Source organism: Carcharodon carcharias, chromosome 10 (genome assembly GCF_017639515.1).
Source record: "Carcharodon carcharias isolate sCarCar2 chromosome 10, sCarCar2.pri, whole genome shotgun sequence".
Lineage (NCBI taxonomy): Eukaryota > Metazoa > Chordata > Chondrichthyes > Lamniformes > Lamnidae > Carcharodon > Carcharodon carcharias.
In genome coordinates, this window is record NC_054476.1 from 100,734,685 (window position 1) to 100,755,918 (window position 21,234).

The 21,234-nt window shown below is 47.7% G+C and overlaps 1 protein-coding gene across 4 annotated transcripts in view; it reads right to left on the reverse strand.

The window, feature by feature from the left end:
- The window catches only part of madd (MAP-kinase activating death domain), a 277,971-nt gene that overhangs the window by 218,881 nt on the left and 37,856 nt on the right, over nucleotides 1-21,234 (reverse strand). For all 4 annotated transcript variants that reach the window (XM_041197546.1, XM_041197545.1, XM_041197544.1 and 1 more), the window contains exons 4-5: nucleotides 14,252-14,555; nucleotides 12,449-12,580 (exon numbers count right to left, since the gene is read on the reverse strand). In XM_041197546.1, the coding sequence (XP_041053480.1) occupies nucleotides 12,449-12,580; nucleotides 14,252-14,555 (436 nt within the window). The remainder of the gene's footprint in view (nucleotides 1-12,448; nucleotides 12,581-14,251; nucleotides 14,556-21,234) is intronic.

Sequence of the window (21,234 nt, forward strand, 5' to 3'; positions counted from 1 at the left end):
AACCAAACACTCACTAACACACACACGTGATAGGAACCACACGCTCACCAATACACACACATGGGATAGGAACCACACCCTCACCAACACATACACAAGGGATAGAAACCACACCCTCACCAACACACACACGGGATAGAATCCACACCCTCACCAACACACACACACAGGATAGAAACCACACCCTCACCAACACACACACAGGATAGAAACCACACCCTCACCAACACACACACACGGGATAGAAACCACACCCTCACCAACACACACACACGGGATAGAAACCACACCCTCACCAACACACACACACGGGATAGAAACCACACCCTCACCAACACACACACACGGGATAGAAACCACACCCTCACCAACACACACACACGGGATAGAAACCACACCCTCACCAACACACACACACGGGATAGAAACCACACCCTCAGCAACACACACACACGGGATAGAAACCACACCCTCAGCAACACACACACACGGGATAGAAACCACACCCTCAGCAACACACACACACGGGATAGAAACCACACCCTCAGCAACACACACACACGGGATAGAAACCACACCCTCAGCAACACACACACACGGGATAGAAACCACACCCTCACCAACACACACACACGGGAAAGAAACCACACCCTCACCAACACACACACACGGAATAGAAACCACACTCTCACCAACACACACAAACGGGATAGAAACCACACCCTCACCAACACACACACGGGATAGAAACCACACCCTCACCAACACACACACGGGATAGAAACCACACCCTCACCAACACACACACACGGGATAGAAACCACACCCTCACCAACACACACACACGGGATAGAAACCACACCCTCACCAACACACACACACGGGATAGAAACCACACCCTCACCAACACACACACACGGGATAGAAACCACACCCTCACCAACACACACACACACGGGATAGAAACCACACCATCACCAACACACACACACGGGATAGAAACCACACCCTCACCAACACACACACACGGGATAGAAACCACACCCTCACCAACACACACACACGGGATAGAAACCACACCCTCACCAACACACACACACGGGATAGAAACCACACCCTCACCAACACACACACACGGGATAGAAACCACACCCTCACCAACACACACACACGGGATAGAAACCACACCCTCACCAACACACACACACGGGATAGAAACCACACCCTCACCAACACACACACACGGGATAGAAACCACACCCTCACCAACACACACACACGGGATATAAACCACACCCTCATCAATACACACATAGGATATAAACCACAACCACATCAATGCACACACAGGATATAAACCATACACTTACCAATACACACAGGATATAAACCAGACCCTTACCAATACACACACAGGATATAAACCACACCCTCATCAATGCACACACAGGATATAAACCACACCCTCACCAATACACACACAGGATATAAACTACACCCTTACCAATACAAACACAGGATATAAACCACACCCTCACCAATACACACACAAGATATAAACCACACCCTCACCAATACACACACAAGATATAAACCACACCCTCACCAATACACACACAGGATATAAACCACACCCTCGCCAATACACACATAGGATAGAAACCACACCCTCACCAATACACACGCAGGACATAAACCACAACCCTGTCAATACACACACACAGGATAGAAACCACACCCTCACCAATACACACACACACAGGATAGAAACCACACCCTCACCAATACACACACAGACAGGATAGAAACTACACCCTCACCAATACACACACAGGATATAAACCACATCCACATCAATACACACACACAGGATAGAAAACACACCCTCACCAACACATGCACGCAGGATAGAAAGCACACCCTCACCAACACACACACACGGGATAGAAACCACACCCTCACCAACACACACACACGGGATATAAACCACACCCTCATCAATACACACATAGGATATAAACCACACCCTCATCAATGCACAAACAGGATATAAACCACACCCTTACCAATACACACAGGATATAAACCAGACCCTTACCAATACACACACAGGATATAAACCACACCCTCATCAATGCACACACAGGATATAAACCACACCCTCACCAATACACACACAGGATATAAACCACACCCTTACCAATAAAAACACAGGATATAAACCACACCCTCACCAATACACACACAAGATATAAACCACACCCTCACTAATACACACACAAGATATAAACCACACCCTCATCAATACACACACAAGATATAAACCACACCCTCAACAATACACACACAGGAGATAAACCACACCCTCACCAATACACACACAGGATATAAACCACACCCTCACCAATACACACTCAGGATATAAACCACACCCTCACCAATACACACACAGGATATAAACCACACCCTCACCAATACACACACAGGATATAAACCACACCATCACCAATACACACACAGGATATAAACCACACCCTCTCCAATACACACACAGGATATAAACCACACCCTCACCAACACACACACGGGATAGGAACCACACCCTCACCAACACACACACGGGATAGGAACCACATCCTCACCAACACACACACGGGATAGGAACCACACCCTCACTAACACACACGGGATAGGAACCACACCCTCACTAACACACACACACGGGATAGAATCCACACCCTCACCAACACACACACACAGGCTAGAAACCACACCCTCACCAACACACACACAGGATAGAAACCACACGCTCACCAACACACGCACAGGATAGAAACCACACCCTCACCAACACACACACAGGATACAAACCAAACCCTCACCAACACACACACAGGATACAAACCACACCCTCACCAACACACAAACAGTATAGAAACCACACCCTCATCAACACACACGCAGGATAGGAACCACACCCTCACCAACACACACACAGATAGGAACCACACCCTCACCAACACACACAGGATAGGAAAAACACCCTCACCAACACACACACAGGATAGGAACCACACCCTCACCAACACACACACAGGATAGGAACCACACCCTCACCAACACACACACAGGATAGGAACCACACCCTCACCAACACACACACAGGATAGAAACCACACCCTCACCAATACACACACAGGAGAGAAACCATACCCTCAGCAATACACACACAGGATAGAAACCACACCCACACCAATACACATACAGGATATAAACCACACCCTCAGCAATACACACACAGGATAAAAACAGCACCCTCAGCAATACACACACAGGTTAGAAACCACACCCTCAGCAATACACACACAGGATATAAACCACACCCTCACGAATACACACACAGGATATAAACCACACCCTCACCAACACATACACACAACGGTTAGAAACCACACCCTCACCAACACACACACACGGGATAGAAACCACACCCTCACCAACACACACACACGGGATAGAAACCACACCCTCACCAACACACACACACGGGATAGAAACCACACCCTCATCAACACACACACACGGGATAGAAACAACACCCTCACCAACACACACACACGGGATAGAAACCACACCCTCACCAACACACACACACACGGGATAGAAACCACACCCTCACCAACACACACACACGGGATAGAAACCACACCCTCATCAATACACACATAGGATATAAACCACACCCTCATCAATGCACGCACAGGATATAAACCACACCCTTACCAATATACACAGGATATAAACCAGACCCTTACCAATACACACACAGGATATAAACCACACCCTCATCAATGCACACACAGGACATAAACCACACCCTTACCAATACACACACAGGATATAAACCACACCCTTACCAATACACACACAGGATATAAACCACACCCTCACCAATACACACACAGGATATAAACCACACCCTCACCAATACACACACAGGATATAAACCACACCCTCACCAATACACACACAGGATATAAACCACACCCTCACCAATACACACACAGGATATAAACCACACCCTCACCAATACACACACAGGATAGAAACCACACCCACACCAATACACACACAGGATAGAAACCACACCCTCACCAATACACACGCAGGACATAAACCACAACCCTGTCAATACACACACACAGGATAGAAACCACACCCTCACCAATACACACACACACAGGATAGAAACCACACCCTCACCAATACACACACACACAGGATAGAAACCACACCCTCACCAATACACACACAGGATATAAACCACATCCACATCAATACACACACACAGGATAGAAAACACACCCTCACCAACACACACACACACACAAGGGATAGAAACCACACCCTCACCAACACACACACGGGATAGAAACCACACCCTCACCAACACACACACGGGATAGGAACCACACCCTCACCAACACACACACACGGGATAGGAACCACACCCTCACTAACACACACACACACACGGGATAGGAACCACACCCTCACCAACACACACACACGGGATAGGAACCACACCCTCACCAACACACGCACACAGGATAGAAACCACACCCTCACCAACACACACACACGGGATAGAAACCACACCCTCACCAACACACACACACGGGATATAAACCACACCCTCATCAATACACACATAGGATATAAACCACACCCTCATCAATGCACACACAGGATATAAACCACACCCTTACCAATACACACATGATATAAACCACACCCTCATCAATGCACACACAGGATATAAACCACACCCTTACCAATACACACACAGGATATAAACCACACCCTCACCAATACACACACAAGATATAAACCACACCCTCACCAATACACACACAAGATATAAACCACACCCTCACCAATACACACACAGGAGAAAAACCAAACCCTCACCAATACACACACAGGATATAAACCACACCCTCACCAATACACACACAGGATATAAACCACACCCTCAACAATACACACACAGGATATAAACCACACCCTCACCAATATACACACAGGATATAAACCACACCCTCACCAATACACACACAGGATATAAACCACACCCTCACCAATACACACACAGGATATAAACCATTCATTTACCAATACACACACAGGATAGAAACCACACCCTCACCAATACACACACAGGATAGAAACCACACCCTCACCAATACACACGCAGGACATAAACCACAACCCTGTCAATACACACACACAGGATAGAAACCACACCCTCACCAATACACATACACACAGGATAGAAACCACACCCTCACCAATACACACACACACAGGATAGAAACCACACCCTCACCAATACACACACACACAGGATAGAAACCACACCCTCACCAATACACACACAGGATATAAACCACATCCACATCAATACACACACACAGGATAGAAAACACACCCTCACCAACACACACACACACAAGGGATAGAAACCACACCCTCACCAACACACACACGGGATAGAAACCACACCCTCATCAACACACACACGGGATAGGAACCACTCCCTCACCAACACACACACACAGGATAGGAACCACTCCCTCACTAACACACACACACACGGGATAGGAACCACACCCTCACTAACACACACACACACGGGATAGGAACCACACCCTCACCAACACACACACACGGATAGGAACCACACCCTCACCAACACAAACACACGGGATAGAAACCACACCCTCACCAACACACACACATGGGATAGAAACCACACCTTCACCAACACACACACACGGGATAGAAACCACATCCTCACCAACACACAAACACGGGACAGAAACCACACCCTCACCAACACATGCACACAGGATAGAAACCACAGCCTCATCTACACACACACAGGATAGAAACCAAACACTCACTAACACACACACGTGATAGGAACCACACGCTCACCAATACACACACATGGGATAGGAACCACACCCTCACCAACACATACACAAGGGATAGAAACCACACCCTCACCAACACACACACGGGATAGAATCCACACCCTCACCAACACACACACACAGGATAGAAACCACACCCTCACCAACACACACACAGGATAGAAACCACACGCTCACCAACACACGCACACAGGATAGAAACCACACACTCACCCACACACACACAGGATAGAAACCACACCCTCACCAACACACACAGGTTAGAAACCACACCCTCACCAACACACACACAGGATACAAACCACACCCTCACCAACACACACACAGGATACAAACCACACCCTCACCAACACACACACAGGATACAAACCACACCCTCACCAACACACACACAGGATACAAATCACACCCTCACCAACACACACAGTATAGAAACCACACCCTCACCAACACACACACAGGATAGGAACCACACCCTCACCAACACACACACAGGATAGGAACCACACCCTCACCAACACACACACAGGATAGGAACCACACCCTCACCAACACACACACAGGATAGAAACCACACCCTCACCAATACACACACAGGAGAGAAACCATACCATCAGCAATAAACACACAGGATAGAAACCACACCCACACCAATACACATACAGGATATAAACCACACCCTCAGCAATACACACACAGGATAAAAACCGCACCCTCAGCAATACACACACAGGTTAGAAACCACACCCTCAGCAATACACACGCAGGATATAAACCACACCCTCACGAATACACACACAGGATATAAACCACACCCTCACCAACACATACACACACGGGATAGAAACCACACCCTCACCAACACACACACACGGGATAGAAAGAACACCCTCACCAACACACACACACGGGATAGAAAGCACACCCTCACCAACACACACACACGGGATAGAAACCACACCCTCACCAACACACACACACGGGATAGAAACCACACCCTCACCAACACACACACAGGATAGAAACCAAACCCTCACCAACACACACACGTGATAGGAACCACACGCTCACCAACACATACAGAAGGGATAGAAACCACACCCTCACCAACACACACACACGGGATAGAATCCACACCCTCACCAACACACACACACAGGATAGAAAACAAACCCTCACCAACACACACACACACAAGGGATAGAAACCACACCCTCATCAACACACACACGGGATAGAAACCACACCCTCACCAACACACACACGGGATAGGAACCACTCCCTCACCAACACACACACGGGATAGGAACCACTCCCTCACAAACACACACACACGGGATAGGAACCACACCCTCACTAACACACACACACACGGGATAGGAACCACACCCTCACCAACACACACACACGGATAGGAACCACACCCTCACCAACACACACACACGGGATAGAAACCACACCCTCACCAACACACACACACGGGATAGAAACCACACCTTCACCAACACACACACACGGGATAGAAACCACATCCTCACCAACACGCACACGGGACAGAAACCACACCCTCACCAACACACGCACACAGGATAGAAACCACAGCCTCATCTACACACACACAGGATAGAAACCAAACACTCACCAACACACACACGTGATAGGAACCACACGCTCACCAACACACACACATGGGATAGGAACCACACCCTCACCAACACATACACAAGGGATAGAAACCACACCCTCACCAACACACACACGGGATAGAATCCACACCCTCACCAACACACACACACAGGATAGAAACCACACCCTCACCAACACACACACAGGATAGAAACCACACGCTCACCAACACACGCACACAGGATAGAAACCACACACTCACCCACACACATACAGGATAGAAACCACACCCTCACCAACACACACAGGTTAGAAACCACACCCTCACCAAAACACACACAGGATACAAACCACACCCTCACCAATACACACACAGGATACAAACCACACCCTCACCAACACACACACAGGATACAAACGACACCCTCACCAACACACACAGTATAGAAACCACACCCTCACCAACACACACAGATAGGAACCACACCCTCACCAACACACACACCGGATAGAAACCACACCCTTATCAACACACACACACGGGATAGAAACCACACCCTCACCAACACACACACACGGGATAGAAACCACACCCTCATCAATACACACACACGGGATAGAAACCACACCCTCATCAACACACACACACGGGATAGAAACCACACCCTCATCAACACACACACACGGGATAGAAACCACACCCTCACCAACACACACACACGGGATAGAAACCACACCCTCACCAACACACACACACGGGATAGAAACCACACCCTCACCAACACACACACACGGGATAGAAACCACACCCTCACCAACACACACACACGGGATAGAAACCACACCCTCACCAACACACACACACGGGATATAAACCACACCCTCATCAATACACACATAGGATATAAACCACACCCTCATCAATGCACACACAGGATATAAACCACACCCTTACCAATACACACAGGATATAAACCAGACCCTTACCAATACACACACAGGATATAAACCACACCCTCATCAATGCACACACAGGATATAAACCACAGCCTTACCAATACACACACAGGATATAAACCACACCCTTAACAATACACACACAGGATATAAACCACACCCTCACCAATACACACACAAGATATAAACCACACCCTCACCAATACACACACAAGATATAAACCACACCCTCACCAATACACACACAGGATATAAACCACACCATCACCAATACACACACAGGATATAAACCACACCCTCTCCAATACACACACAGGATATAAACCACACCCTCACCAATACACACACAGGATATAAACCACACCCTCATCAATACACACACAGGATATAAACCACACCCTCACCAATACACACACAAGATATAGACCACACCCTCACCAATGCACACACAGGATATAAACCACACCCTCCCAAAGCACACACAGGATATAATCAAAACCTCCATCAATACACGTACAGGATACAAACCACACGCTCATCAACACACACACAGGATATAAATCAAAACCTCTATCAATACACACAGAGGATATAAGCCACACGCTCATCAATACACACACAGGATATAAACCACACACCCTCCTCAATACACATACAGTATATAAACCACAGCCCCATCAATACACACACAGACTGGATATAAACCACACCCCCATCAATATACACACAGACTGGATATAAACCACACCCACATGAATACACACAAAGACTGGATATAAACCACATCCCCATCAATACACACAAAGACTGGATATAAACCACATCCCCATCAATACACACAAAGACTGGATATAAACCACACCACCCCCATCAATACACACACAGGGTATAAACCACATCCCCATCAATACACATACAGGATATAAACCACACTCTCATAATCACACAGGATATAAGCCACACCCTCATCAAAACACACAGGATATAAATCTCATCCACATTAATACACACACAGGACATAGACCACACCCTCATCAATACATGTGCACAGTATATAAACCACACCCCATCAATACGTATACACACACACACACACACACACACACACGCACACGCACACACACACACACACACACACAGAGGATATAAACCACATCCCCATCAATGTACACACAGGATATAAACCACACCCCCATCAATACAGACAGGATATAAACCACACCCCCACCAATATTAACACAGGATATAAACCACACCCCCATCAATATTCACACAGGATATAAACCACACCCCCATCAATACACACCAGGATATATACCACACCCCCATTAATACACACGAACAGGATGTAAACCACATCGCCATCAATATTGGCACAGGATATAAACCATACACCCATCAATACATACACAGGATATAAACCACACTCCCATCAATACACACACAGGATATATACTGCATCCCATGAACACACACACACAGGATGTACATCACATCCCCATCAATACACACACAGGATGTAAACCACACCCCCATCAATACACACACACAGGATATAAACCACACCCCCGTCAATACACACACACAGGATATAAACCACACCCCTATCAATACACTCACACACAGGATATAAAACGCACCCCATCAATACACTCACACACAGGATATAAAACACACCCCATCAATACACAGACTGGATATAAACCACACACCTTCAATACACATAGAGGATATAAACCACATCCGCATCAACACACACACAGGATATAAACCACACCCCCATCAACACACACACAGGATATAAACCACACCCCCAGCAATACACACGGGATATAAACCACACCCCCATCAATAGCGCCACACAGGAAATAATCCACACTCCCATCAATTCACACAAACAAGATATAAACCATACCCCAATCAATATACACACAGGATATATCCCACACCCCAATGAATATACACACAGGATATAAACCACACCCCTATCAATGCACACAGACTTGACAGAAACTACACCCCCTTCACACACACACACACAGTATATAAACCACACCCTCATTAATACACACACAGGATATAAACCACACCCCCATCAATATACACACAGGATATATACCACACCCCCATTAATGCACACAAACAGGATATATACCTCATCCCCATCAATATTCACACAGGATATAAGCCACACACCCATCAATACACACACACAGGGTATAAACCACACCCTCATCAATACACACACACAGGGTATAAACCACACCCTCATCAATACACACACACAGGATATAAACCACACCCCCATCAATAAACACACAGAGTCTGGACTGTTACCAGGACTTGAAAATTGCAGCCATGAGGAGGATTGGTTTCCTTAGAACAGAGGAGGTTGAAAGCTGACCTCATTGAGGTGTACAAAATTATGAAGGGCTGAGATAGAGTAGACGGAGAAGACTTGTTTCCCCTTGCGGAGAGGTCAGTTACCAGGGGGCATAGATTTAAGTGCATTGGTAGAAGGATTAGAGGGTACGTGGGGAAACATTTCTTCACCCAGAGGGTGGTGGGTGTCTGGAATTCACTGCCAAGTTGGTTGTTGAGGCTGAAATGCTCAAACTCCCAGTGAGAGGGATATTCCCCAGTATACCGACTGGACATGGCTCCCAGGGAGAGGGATATTCCCCAGTATACCGACTGGACACGGCTCCCAGAGAGAAGGATATTCCCCAGTATACCGACTGGACATGGCTCCCAGAGAGAGGGATATTCCCCAGTATACCGACTGGACACGGCTCCCAGTGAGAGGATATTCCCCAGTATACCAACTGGACACGGCTCCCAGAGAGAGGGATATTCCTCAGTATACCGACTGGACATGGCTCCCAGAGAGAGGGCTATTCCCCAGTATACCGACTGGACACGGCTCCCAGTGAGAGGATATTCCCCAGTATACCGACTGGACACGGCTCCCAGAGAGAGGGATATTTCTCTGTTTTCCGACTGGACACGGCTCCCCAAGAGAGGGATATTTCTCAGTATACCGACTGGACAAGGCTCCCATTGAGAGGGATATTCTCCAGTATACCAACTGGACACGGTTCCCAGAGAGAGGGAAATTCCTCAGCATAAAGGGATACTGCCTTTGCCACCAGCTATGTTAGGTCTGGCCCAACAGTGGGTCAGGACATACCCAGAGAGAGTGGAGGAGGAAACTGGTGGTTGGGTTATGGTTGCGCTTCTTTCTGTGTAGTTTAACTTGTTTGCAGGAGGTCAGCTCTCCCAATTTTGGCACAAGTGTTCAGATGTTTGTGAAGATGATGGACTGGGCTCAGTGTGTCTTTGATGTCAAATCGAAATCCATTGCCTAAGTTGCTGCAGGTCGTCCATCCAGTTTTATCCTTACAATACTTTTTTGTAGAGTTTAAAACAATTGAGTGACTTGCAAAGCCATTGAAGAGGGCAGTTAGGAGTCACTTATAAGCCAGAGTGAGTAAAGATGAAGGTTTCCTTCCCTGAAAGATGCTAGCTTACAAGTTGCATTTTTATGGCAATAGCTTCATAGTTACCATACAAAGACTAGATTTTTATTCTAGTTGTATTGAATTCAGATGCACAAATAACATTGTGGGATTTGAATTCACATCATTCATTTATCAGTCCAGGCCTCTGAATTACTCATTCAGTAACATAAGCACCATGCTACTGTACCCAAACTTTCCCAGCCCACACACACTCACTCGATGCTATCATTGCCTCTACCATTTACTCTCCTTCTACATCCCACGAAGACTCTATCCCATCCAGTACTGTATCCAGACTGGAGCCCTTGACTCCCATTGAATAACTATTTCCACTGCCCTCCATACCTGTTCTGCTGAGGCCATGCAGGTGGGAAGCAAGGGGATAACTGGGAACATGTATTCCAGTGGATATATCATTGCCACAAATGCCATCACACTCATGGAGAGTGCATTGTAGTCACGGGACTGCAGCACCACCTGTAAGTAAACACAAGAAGTGGTCACCAACCCAACTCCCACTCCTCCAGCTCAGCTGACCCTGTACGGTCAGGCAAAGTCTTGGAATAAAAACAGAAAATGCTGGAAAAACTCAACAGGTCTGGCAGCTTCTGTGCAGAGAGGAACAGTGTTAACATTCTGAGTCCGTATGACTCTTCTTGTTCTGAAGAGTCCAAACTTTTACTGTGTTTCTCTGTCCACAGATGATGCAGGATCTACTGAGTTTTTCCAGCATTTTCGGTTTTTATTTCAGATTTCCAGCATCTACAGTATTTTGCTTTTATCTTTAAGTTCTGAGGGAGCTACATAACACCAAATTATTAAATACGAAGGATAAGAAGAAAATTCAGCTGAGGAGAGCCCCTGTATTACATCATCCGATGTTTAAACTGATCCCAAGCATCATGTCTCCAGTGCCTTGTGAAGATTTTAATTCCAAACAATTTATTAATCTATCTTAAGATCTACCTCACATTAGCCAAACTATCTCTAATTTAAACTGGTGACCCGCAGCCTGTCACAGATGTGAGAAATGTGATCGCACCTATAATCCACATCATTTCACTTTTCATTTTCAGGTTAAGTTGAATTGTGAGCCTCACCCTGTGAGGGTTCAGTGTGAAACAAGACTCAATCTGTGTTACTCCCCCTGCCACTGTTTGGTGTTTTAATTTTCACCCAAGCCCAGATGACACCAGCCCCATCTCATCACCACTGTTTCTGCTCATCCAACAGCCAGTACTCGATGAGCAGAAATTTCCTCCAATTAAATATTGGAAAGACTGAAGCCAGTGTGTTCAGTTCCCACTCCAAACTCCACTCCCTAAAGCTACTGACGCCATCCCTGTCACAGTCTGAGACCATACCAGTTTGTTCAAATTGACCCCAAGAGAAATTTCCAAACTCATATTTGCACCATCACAAAGACCACCCCATTTCCATCTCTGTAACATCAGTGGACTTTGTCCCTGCCTCACTTCATCTGCTATTGAAAGAAACATTCGTTCCTTCGTGTGTTACCTCTAGACTTGGCTATTTGAATGCACTCCTAGCTGGCCAGCCACATTCTACCCTCTGTAAACTTGAGGTCATCCAAAACTCTGCTGCCTGTGTTTTAACTTGCACCAAGCCACATTTCCTATCGTCCTTGTGCTCATTGATCTACACTGGTTCCCAATTAAGAAACATCTTGATTTTTAAATTCTCATCTTGCTTCAAATCCCTCTATGGTCGCACTCCTCCCTATGTATGTAGTCTCCTCTCAACCAGATATCTGTGCTCATCTAGTTCTGGACATTTTATTACAGTTAAGGGCACTGTATAAATGTAGGTTGTTGTTGTGAAGTAACATGTGACCATCACCATCAGGGTTCAGTGTGGTTTGGATTGAGCCCGCGACTTCCTCCCATCACTAGTCGGTATGAGTACGTTAAAGTCATGATTCTCGTTATGGTTTAGTGTGAATTCTTTCTTAGTAAGATGCAAAGCCAAGTTTTGAAATGGATATGAACTTGACTTATTTTTGAACAAGTAGTGTCCCATGAATTGATACTAAAATTGAGAAAAAGTGCAGCACAGCCTTTGTCTTCCTTTTACCATCAGTTTGGCCTGTTTAAAAAACTGACATGGAGACATCTTGCTCCTCCTTACCTTGTGTTCCAGTAAGATGCAGCTAAGCACCTGGAGGCAGGGCTCTACTCCGAGAAGCTCAAGAGGCAGGTGCAGTGGGAAGTCCACCAGAGTGAAGCGGGCCATGTCTGGGAGTGCAAAGGTAAGTGCTGGCTGGAGCTCCCGGGGCAGAATCTCCACATCTACCCTCTTCTGGCCAGGGACAGGCACAGGGGAGTGTAGCAGTCTGTAAATCCAAGACTCCATCTCTCGCACATCATGCAGGATAACACTGGACTTCTCATCCACAGTCAGAGAGCCAGTGAACAGCCTCCACATGGTATCTCTGCAAAACAAAAGAGGAACCATCTTGTTATTGAGTCATGATGGTCCACAGCACAGAAAAAGGCCCTTCAGCCCATTGAGTCTGCGCCGGTCAAACAAGTACCGAGCTATTCTTATCCCATTTTCCAGCACTGGGCCCATAGCCTTGTATGCCATGGCATCACAAGTGCACAATCAAGTACGTCTTAAATGTATTGAGGTTTTCTACCTCAACCACCCTTTCAGGTAGTGAGTTCCAGGTTCCCACCGCCCTCTGGGTGAAAAAATTCTTCCTCACATCCCCTCCAAACTTCCTGCCCCTTACCTTAAATCTATGCCCCCTGGTTCTTGATCCCTCCACCAAGGAGAAAAGTTCCTTCCTGTCTACCCTATCTATGCCCCTCATAATTTTATACGCCTCAATCATGTCCCCCTTCAATCTCCTCTGCTCCAGGGAAAATAACCCAGTCTATCCAATCTCTCCTCATAACTAAAACTCTCCAGCCCAAGCAACATCCTGGTAAATCTCTTCTGCACTCTCCCTAGTGCAATCACATCCTTCCTATAATGCGGATTCTGATTCCAGACCTGCATGCAATACTCTAGCTGTGGCCTAACCAGCGTTTTACACAGTTCCTTACATGGCAGCATGCTGATGTATAGCAGGAGGAAAGAGTTGGAGGTTATACAACACCCTGTGCTTCAGCTCAACGGCAGAACTGACTTCCCAAAGCCTGTCCACCATGTACAAGGCACAAGTCAGGAGTGTGATAGAATACTCCCCACTTGCCTGGATGAGTGCAGCTCCAACAACACTTAAGAAGCTTGACACCATCCCGGACAAAGCAGCCCATTCGATTGGCACCACATCCACAAACATTCACACCCTTGACCACTGATGCACAGTGGCAGCTGTGTGTACCATCTCCAAGATGTACCACAGAAATTCACCAAGGCTCCTTAGGCAGCCCCTTCCCAACTCTCAACCCACTACCATCAAGAAGGACAAGGGCAGCAGATATTGGGAACACCACCAACTGGAAGTTCCCTTCCAAGTCACTCACCATCCTGACTTGGAAATATATTGCCGTTCCTTCAATGTCACTGGGTAAAAATCCTGGATCACCCTCCCTAACCACACTGCAGTGGTTCAAGAAGGCAGCTCACAACCACCTTCTCAAGAGCAATTAGGGATGGGCAATAAATGCTGGGCTAGCCAGTGACAGTAACATCCAATGAAGGGAGAAAAAAAATCAGATTGTGCTTGCTTTTAACATATTTAAAATCCTTGGGAACAGAGTGGACAAGGCTGCATGACACTCAAGATCACACAAGGGTCACTCGTCTGTGCCCACTGCCAAAACAAGAGTACAATGTGACTAAGGACCACAGAACATGGCTCCCAATCTTCAGAGTAATCAATGTTGGGTGTCAGTCAAATCCCCCCCTTGTTAATGTCCATCTCCAGTCTCTCAGAGCACTGTGGTTTATCAAACTATGCTAACAGAATGCACTGTCATGTCAGAACCACAGGACTTCACACTATGTCTTCTCTTCTATTAAGCCAGCTCTATTTCCCCAATCCCTCCATTGAGTGCTTTTAACTGAAGGACTGGTGGGAGGAATGGAAGGGAAGCGGGTGGCTAAGGGGGAAAGGGCGCAACAGGGCGAGGCAGGGGGGGCGCAGCAGGGCGAGGCAGGGGGGGCGCAGCAGGGCGAGGCAGGGGGGGCGCAGCAGGGCGAGGCAGGGGGGGCGCAGCAGGGCGAGGCAGGGGGGGGCGCAGCAGGGCGAGGCAGGGGGGGGCGCAGCAGGGCGAGGCAGGGGGGGCGCAGCAGGGCGAGGCAGGGGGGGCGCAGCAGGGCGAGGCAGGGGGGGCGCAGCAGGGCGAGGCAGGGGGGGCGCAGCAGGGCGAGGCAGGGGGGGCGCAGCAGGGCGAGGCAGGGGGGGCGCAGCAGGGCGAGGCAGGGGGGGCGCAGCAGGGCGAGGCAGGGGGGGCGCAGCAGGGCGAGGCAGGGGGGGCGCAGCAGGGCGAGGCAGGGGGGGCGCAGCAGGGCGAGGCAGGGGGGGCGCAGCAGGGCGAGGCAGGGGGGGCGCAGCAGGGCGAGGCAGGGGGGGCGCAGCAGGGCGAGGCAGGGGGGGCGCAGCAGGGCGAGGCAGGGGGGGCGCAGCAGGGCGAGGCAGGGGGGGCGCAGCAGGGCGAGGCAGGGGGGGCGCAGCAGGGCGAGGCAGGGGGGGGGCGCAGCAGGGCGAGGCGGGGGGGGCAGCAGGGCGAGGGAGCGGGGAACAGGCCGAGGGAGCGGGGAACAGGCCGAGGGAGCGGGGAACAGGCCGAGGGAGCGGGGAACAGGACGAGGGAGCGGGGAACAGGACGAGGGAGCGGGGAACAGGACGAGGGAGCGGGGAACAGGACGAGGGAGCGGGGAACAGGACGAGGGAGCGGGGAACAGGACGAGGGAGCGGGGAACAGGACGAGGGAGCGGGGAACAGGACGAGGGAGCGGGGAACAGGACGAGGGAGAGGGGAACAGGACGAGGGAGAGGGGAACAGGACGCGGGAGAGGGGAACAGGACGAGGGAGAGGGGAACAGGACGAGGGAGAGGGGAACAGGACGAGGGAGAGGGGAACAGGACGAGGGAGAGGGGAACAGGACGAGGGAGAGGGGAACAGGACGAGGGAGAGGGGAACAGGACGAGGGAGAGGGGAACAGGACGAGGGAGAGGGGAACAGGACGAGGGAGAGGGGAACAGGACGAGGGAGAGGGGAACAGGACGAGGGAGAGGGGAACAGGACGAGGGAGAGGGGAACAGGACGAGGGAGAGGGTGAGGGTGAAGGTGAGTGCGAAGGTGGGCTGGAAGTGGGGCCATAAAGGGGGGAGAAGCAGGACCATGAGGCGAGGGGTGCCGCGCAGGGGCGTGGAGAGGGGGTAATGGGTGGGTGTGAGAGGGGGCCCCAGGTAGTTGGGGGGGCCTTGGGGTAGGGGCTTAGGGAGTGGGCGAGGTGGATCGGACACAGCAGGGTAGAGGGACAGATATGGGTTGGATGTTGCACAGCTAATGACACACCAAGTGCCTCAGGATGCTTCAGGCAAGATGCTGCCTGCTGCACCTCATAATCCAGATGCTGCAATGCGAAACCTCTCAGTCAGGGGTTCCTACGTCAATCGTGTTATCCATTCTACCCTGTCTGTGGGAAGTGAAATAATACACCATTCAATCAGACTGGAACTCCTAGATCTATCTCAGACTCTCGGCAAACACACTGAAAGGAAATATCATTGCAGTCTTTTGTAATCAATAAATGAGAGCCGAACAATATTGATTTCGAACACTTAAGTACAATCTCCATCACGCACATATTTTCCCAAAGATCATCACTTTGCGAAAATAGGATTGTGTTCAAGCAAGGGCTTACAGTCAAGGAGACTGGGAGACTTCAAAGCATCAGGAATCACAATTTATAAGATTTGGAACTGCCAAGAACAACACAAGTTAGATACAGAGTAAAGCTCTACCCTCTACACTGTTCCCATCAAACACTCCCAGGGCTGGTACAGCACGGGGTTAGATACAGAGTAAAGCTCCCTCTACACTGTCCCCATCAAAAACTGCCAGGACAGGTACAACACGGGGTTAGATACAGAGTAAAGCTCCCTCTACACTGTCCCAATCAAACACTCCCAGGACAGGTACAACATGGGGTTAGATACAGAGTAAAGCTCCCTCTACACTGTCCCCGTCAAAAACTGCCAGGACAGGTACAACATAGGGTTAGATACAGAGTAAAGCTCCCCCTACACTGTCCCCATCAAACACTCTCAGGACAGGTACAGCACAGGGTTAGATACAGAGTAAAGCTCCCTCTACACTGTCCGGAGCAATTTAAAGGAAGGGAGTGATGGCTCAGGAGGTATTGTTGAGCAGAAGAGGAATTGAGGGGTGAGTAGATGGTGTGAGCAAATTGATTGTAGAGGTTAGAGAAGAGAAGCTATTGGAAGGCTGGGCAAGGGGTGTGAAGTGTTGGTTGAGGTAGACTGAGAATAAATCCAGTATTGGACGACTTGACGCCGGAGCTTGAAGTCAATGCTAGGAGCTGATTTGTGCAGTGAAGTCCCCCATCTTCAATATCAGTGGGCTTGAAACAATGACCTTCCCAGTTAGTCAGAGTTAATACAAGTAAGCATGACACTTGATCCTCAATTACCCCTCTTAAGAAAATATAAAATCAGAGGAGGACATTGAGCCCCTTGAGCCTGCTCTGCCATTTAATAAGATCGTGGCTGAGCTTCCACCCTAGCCACACCACCCAAAATTACTGTCCACTATCTCAAAATCTGTCAGTCAATCTGTCTTGAATATGCACAAGAACTGATCATTATCCATCTTCTAGGTTAGAGAATACAAAAAATCACAGGTCTTTGAGTGAAACATTTCTCCTCACTTCAATTCAAAATGGTCAATCACACCTTTTGGGAGGCTGTGATCCCATGGTCTAGGTTCCCCAGACAGAGGAAAATTCTCCCAGCATCTACCTAATTGCAGCAAGGCTTCTTCATTGGATATTGACCCACGAGAAATGAGTGAAAACACATCAGTTGCTCCAATTACACACTCCTCTGGGAACAGATCGCATCTCATTTCACTTCAGCCCCATTCTGTCCTTGTATCCTGCAATTCTTCAATCAGAATTTCAATTGCCTGCTCCTCTCCATCCTAATCAACCATTACCAGTCAAACAAAGTCAGTCAGCAAATCCCAATCAGGATCAAGCATCACTGAGCCTCAGACGTCATGCCCTCCAATATATGGGATAGTGCAAAATGGCTCCTAATACCCCAAGTATTACTTAAAGCAACTTTAGAGAGTTAGATAGAAAATGATGTGCAATTACATAGTGGTCTTCACATCCTCAGGACATCCCAAAAGCACTCTACAGTTTGAAATGCAGTCAGTGTTACAATGTGAAGACATTTATACAAATATCATCCCATAAACATAAACATCCCATAATAAGATAAATGACCTGATAAGTTATCAGTGATGTTGTTTGGAGAATAAGTGTCAACCGGAAGAACTCCCCATGCTCTTCTTCCAACAGTGTTTTACATCCACATGAACAGGAGCAGCCCTTCAAGCCTGTTCCAACATTTGATACAATCATGGCTGATCTGCAAACTAAGTCCATATACCCACCTTTGCTCCCATATCCCTAACAGAGTTTGTTAACGATAATCTATAAATCTCAGTTTTAAAATTCACAATTGATCTAACATCAATTGCCATTTGTGGAAGCAAGTTCCAAAATTCTACCACCTTTTGTGTGTAGAAGTCTCTCCTACTTTCATTTCTGAAAGATCTGGCTCTAACTTTTAAACAATGGCCCTGGTCCTTGGCTTCCATTTGAAATCATATGAAAATTAAGTGTTTTTGACTCGTCTGTAATGTCTGGGAGTAAACCTTGATATAATTTTATATTGAACATTACTATGATGTTTTATTGATGTATTGTTTTTGCTGGGATCACGTTAATTTTCAAGTGTTCAAATGAGGTCACATTGGAAAATAGCTTGAGAACCGCTGTCCGAGCCTGTTTGTCCCAATCAGAGTTAAAATCCCCCATTAAAACCACACTGCCTTTGCTACATGCTTGTCTAATTTCTGCATTAATACAATATGACAATACACAGTTTCGAACAGGGGACTATACATAACTCCCACTACAGTCTTAAATCCTCTTCTATTTCTTAATTCTACCCATTAAGTCTCCTCTGCCTATGTACCTCTCATTATATCCTCTCTTATCAGTGATTTCATCCTTCACCACTCAGGCGACTCCTCTCCCTCTACATTCCCGTCTTTCCTGTAGACCTTATAATTGGGTCAATTTAATTCCTAGTCCTGACCATCTTGCATCATGTTTCAGTAATGACTACCATGTCATATGCTCCAAGTTGAATTTGTGCCTGAAATTCATTCAATTGGTTCCATGTAACCTGTGTGTTTGCATAAAGAACGTTAATTTAGGTCACATACCCTACCCTGTCTGTGCGCGCTGTTCTTTTACACACAGGTTTCCTATTTCTCTCTCCTGGTTTAGTTACTTTATATCGTCTAGTCTTCTCTTTACCTGGTTTGTCTAAAGCACAATTTCTGACTGTTTCTCTATGGTCCTCCCTGTTTATTTGTGACCCATTATCTAGACTACCTTTTCCACCTGAGCTCCCCCTTACTCTCTTTATTGCTTGAAAGCCCTTGTGACTGCCCTATTTATCCAATCCACTAACAGCCTGGTCCCAATGTTACAGTTCCTCCCTGTCCCAATATAGGTGCCAGTGTCCCATGGAATGGATTCCCTCCTTCTCACATCACCCCTTCAGCCATGTGTTTACCTCCCTGATCTGCTTATCCCTAGGCTAGTTTATATGTGGTTCAGGAAGTAATCTAGGGATTACAACCCTTGAAGTCCTATCCTATAATTTAGCTCCTTGTTCCTGATACTCTTGAAACAGAACCTCTTGTCTATTCTTCCCTATGTTGTTGGTCCCAATATGAATCACAATAACTGGATCCTCCCCCTCCCCCTCCAATATCCTTTTAAGCTGGTTCCACATGTCTCTCATCCTGGCACTAGACAGGTAACAAACTGGCATGTGAGTGGGACATGAAAGAAATCAAAACTGTGTACATCAAACTTATTTTTGTT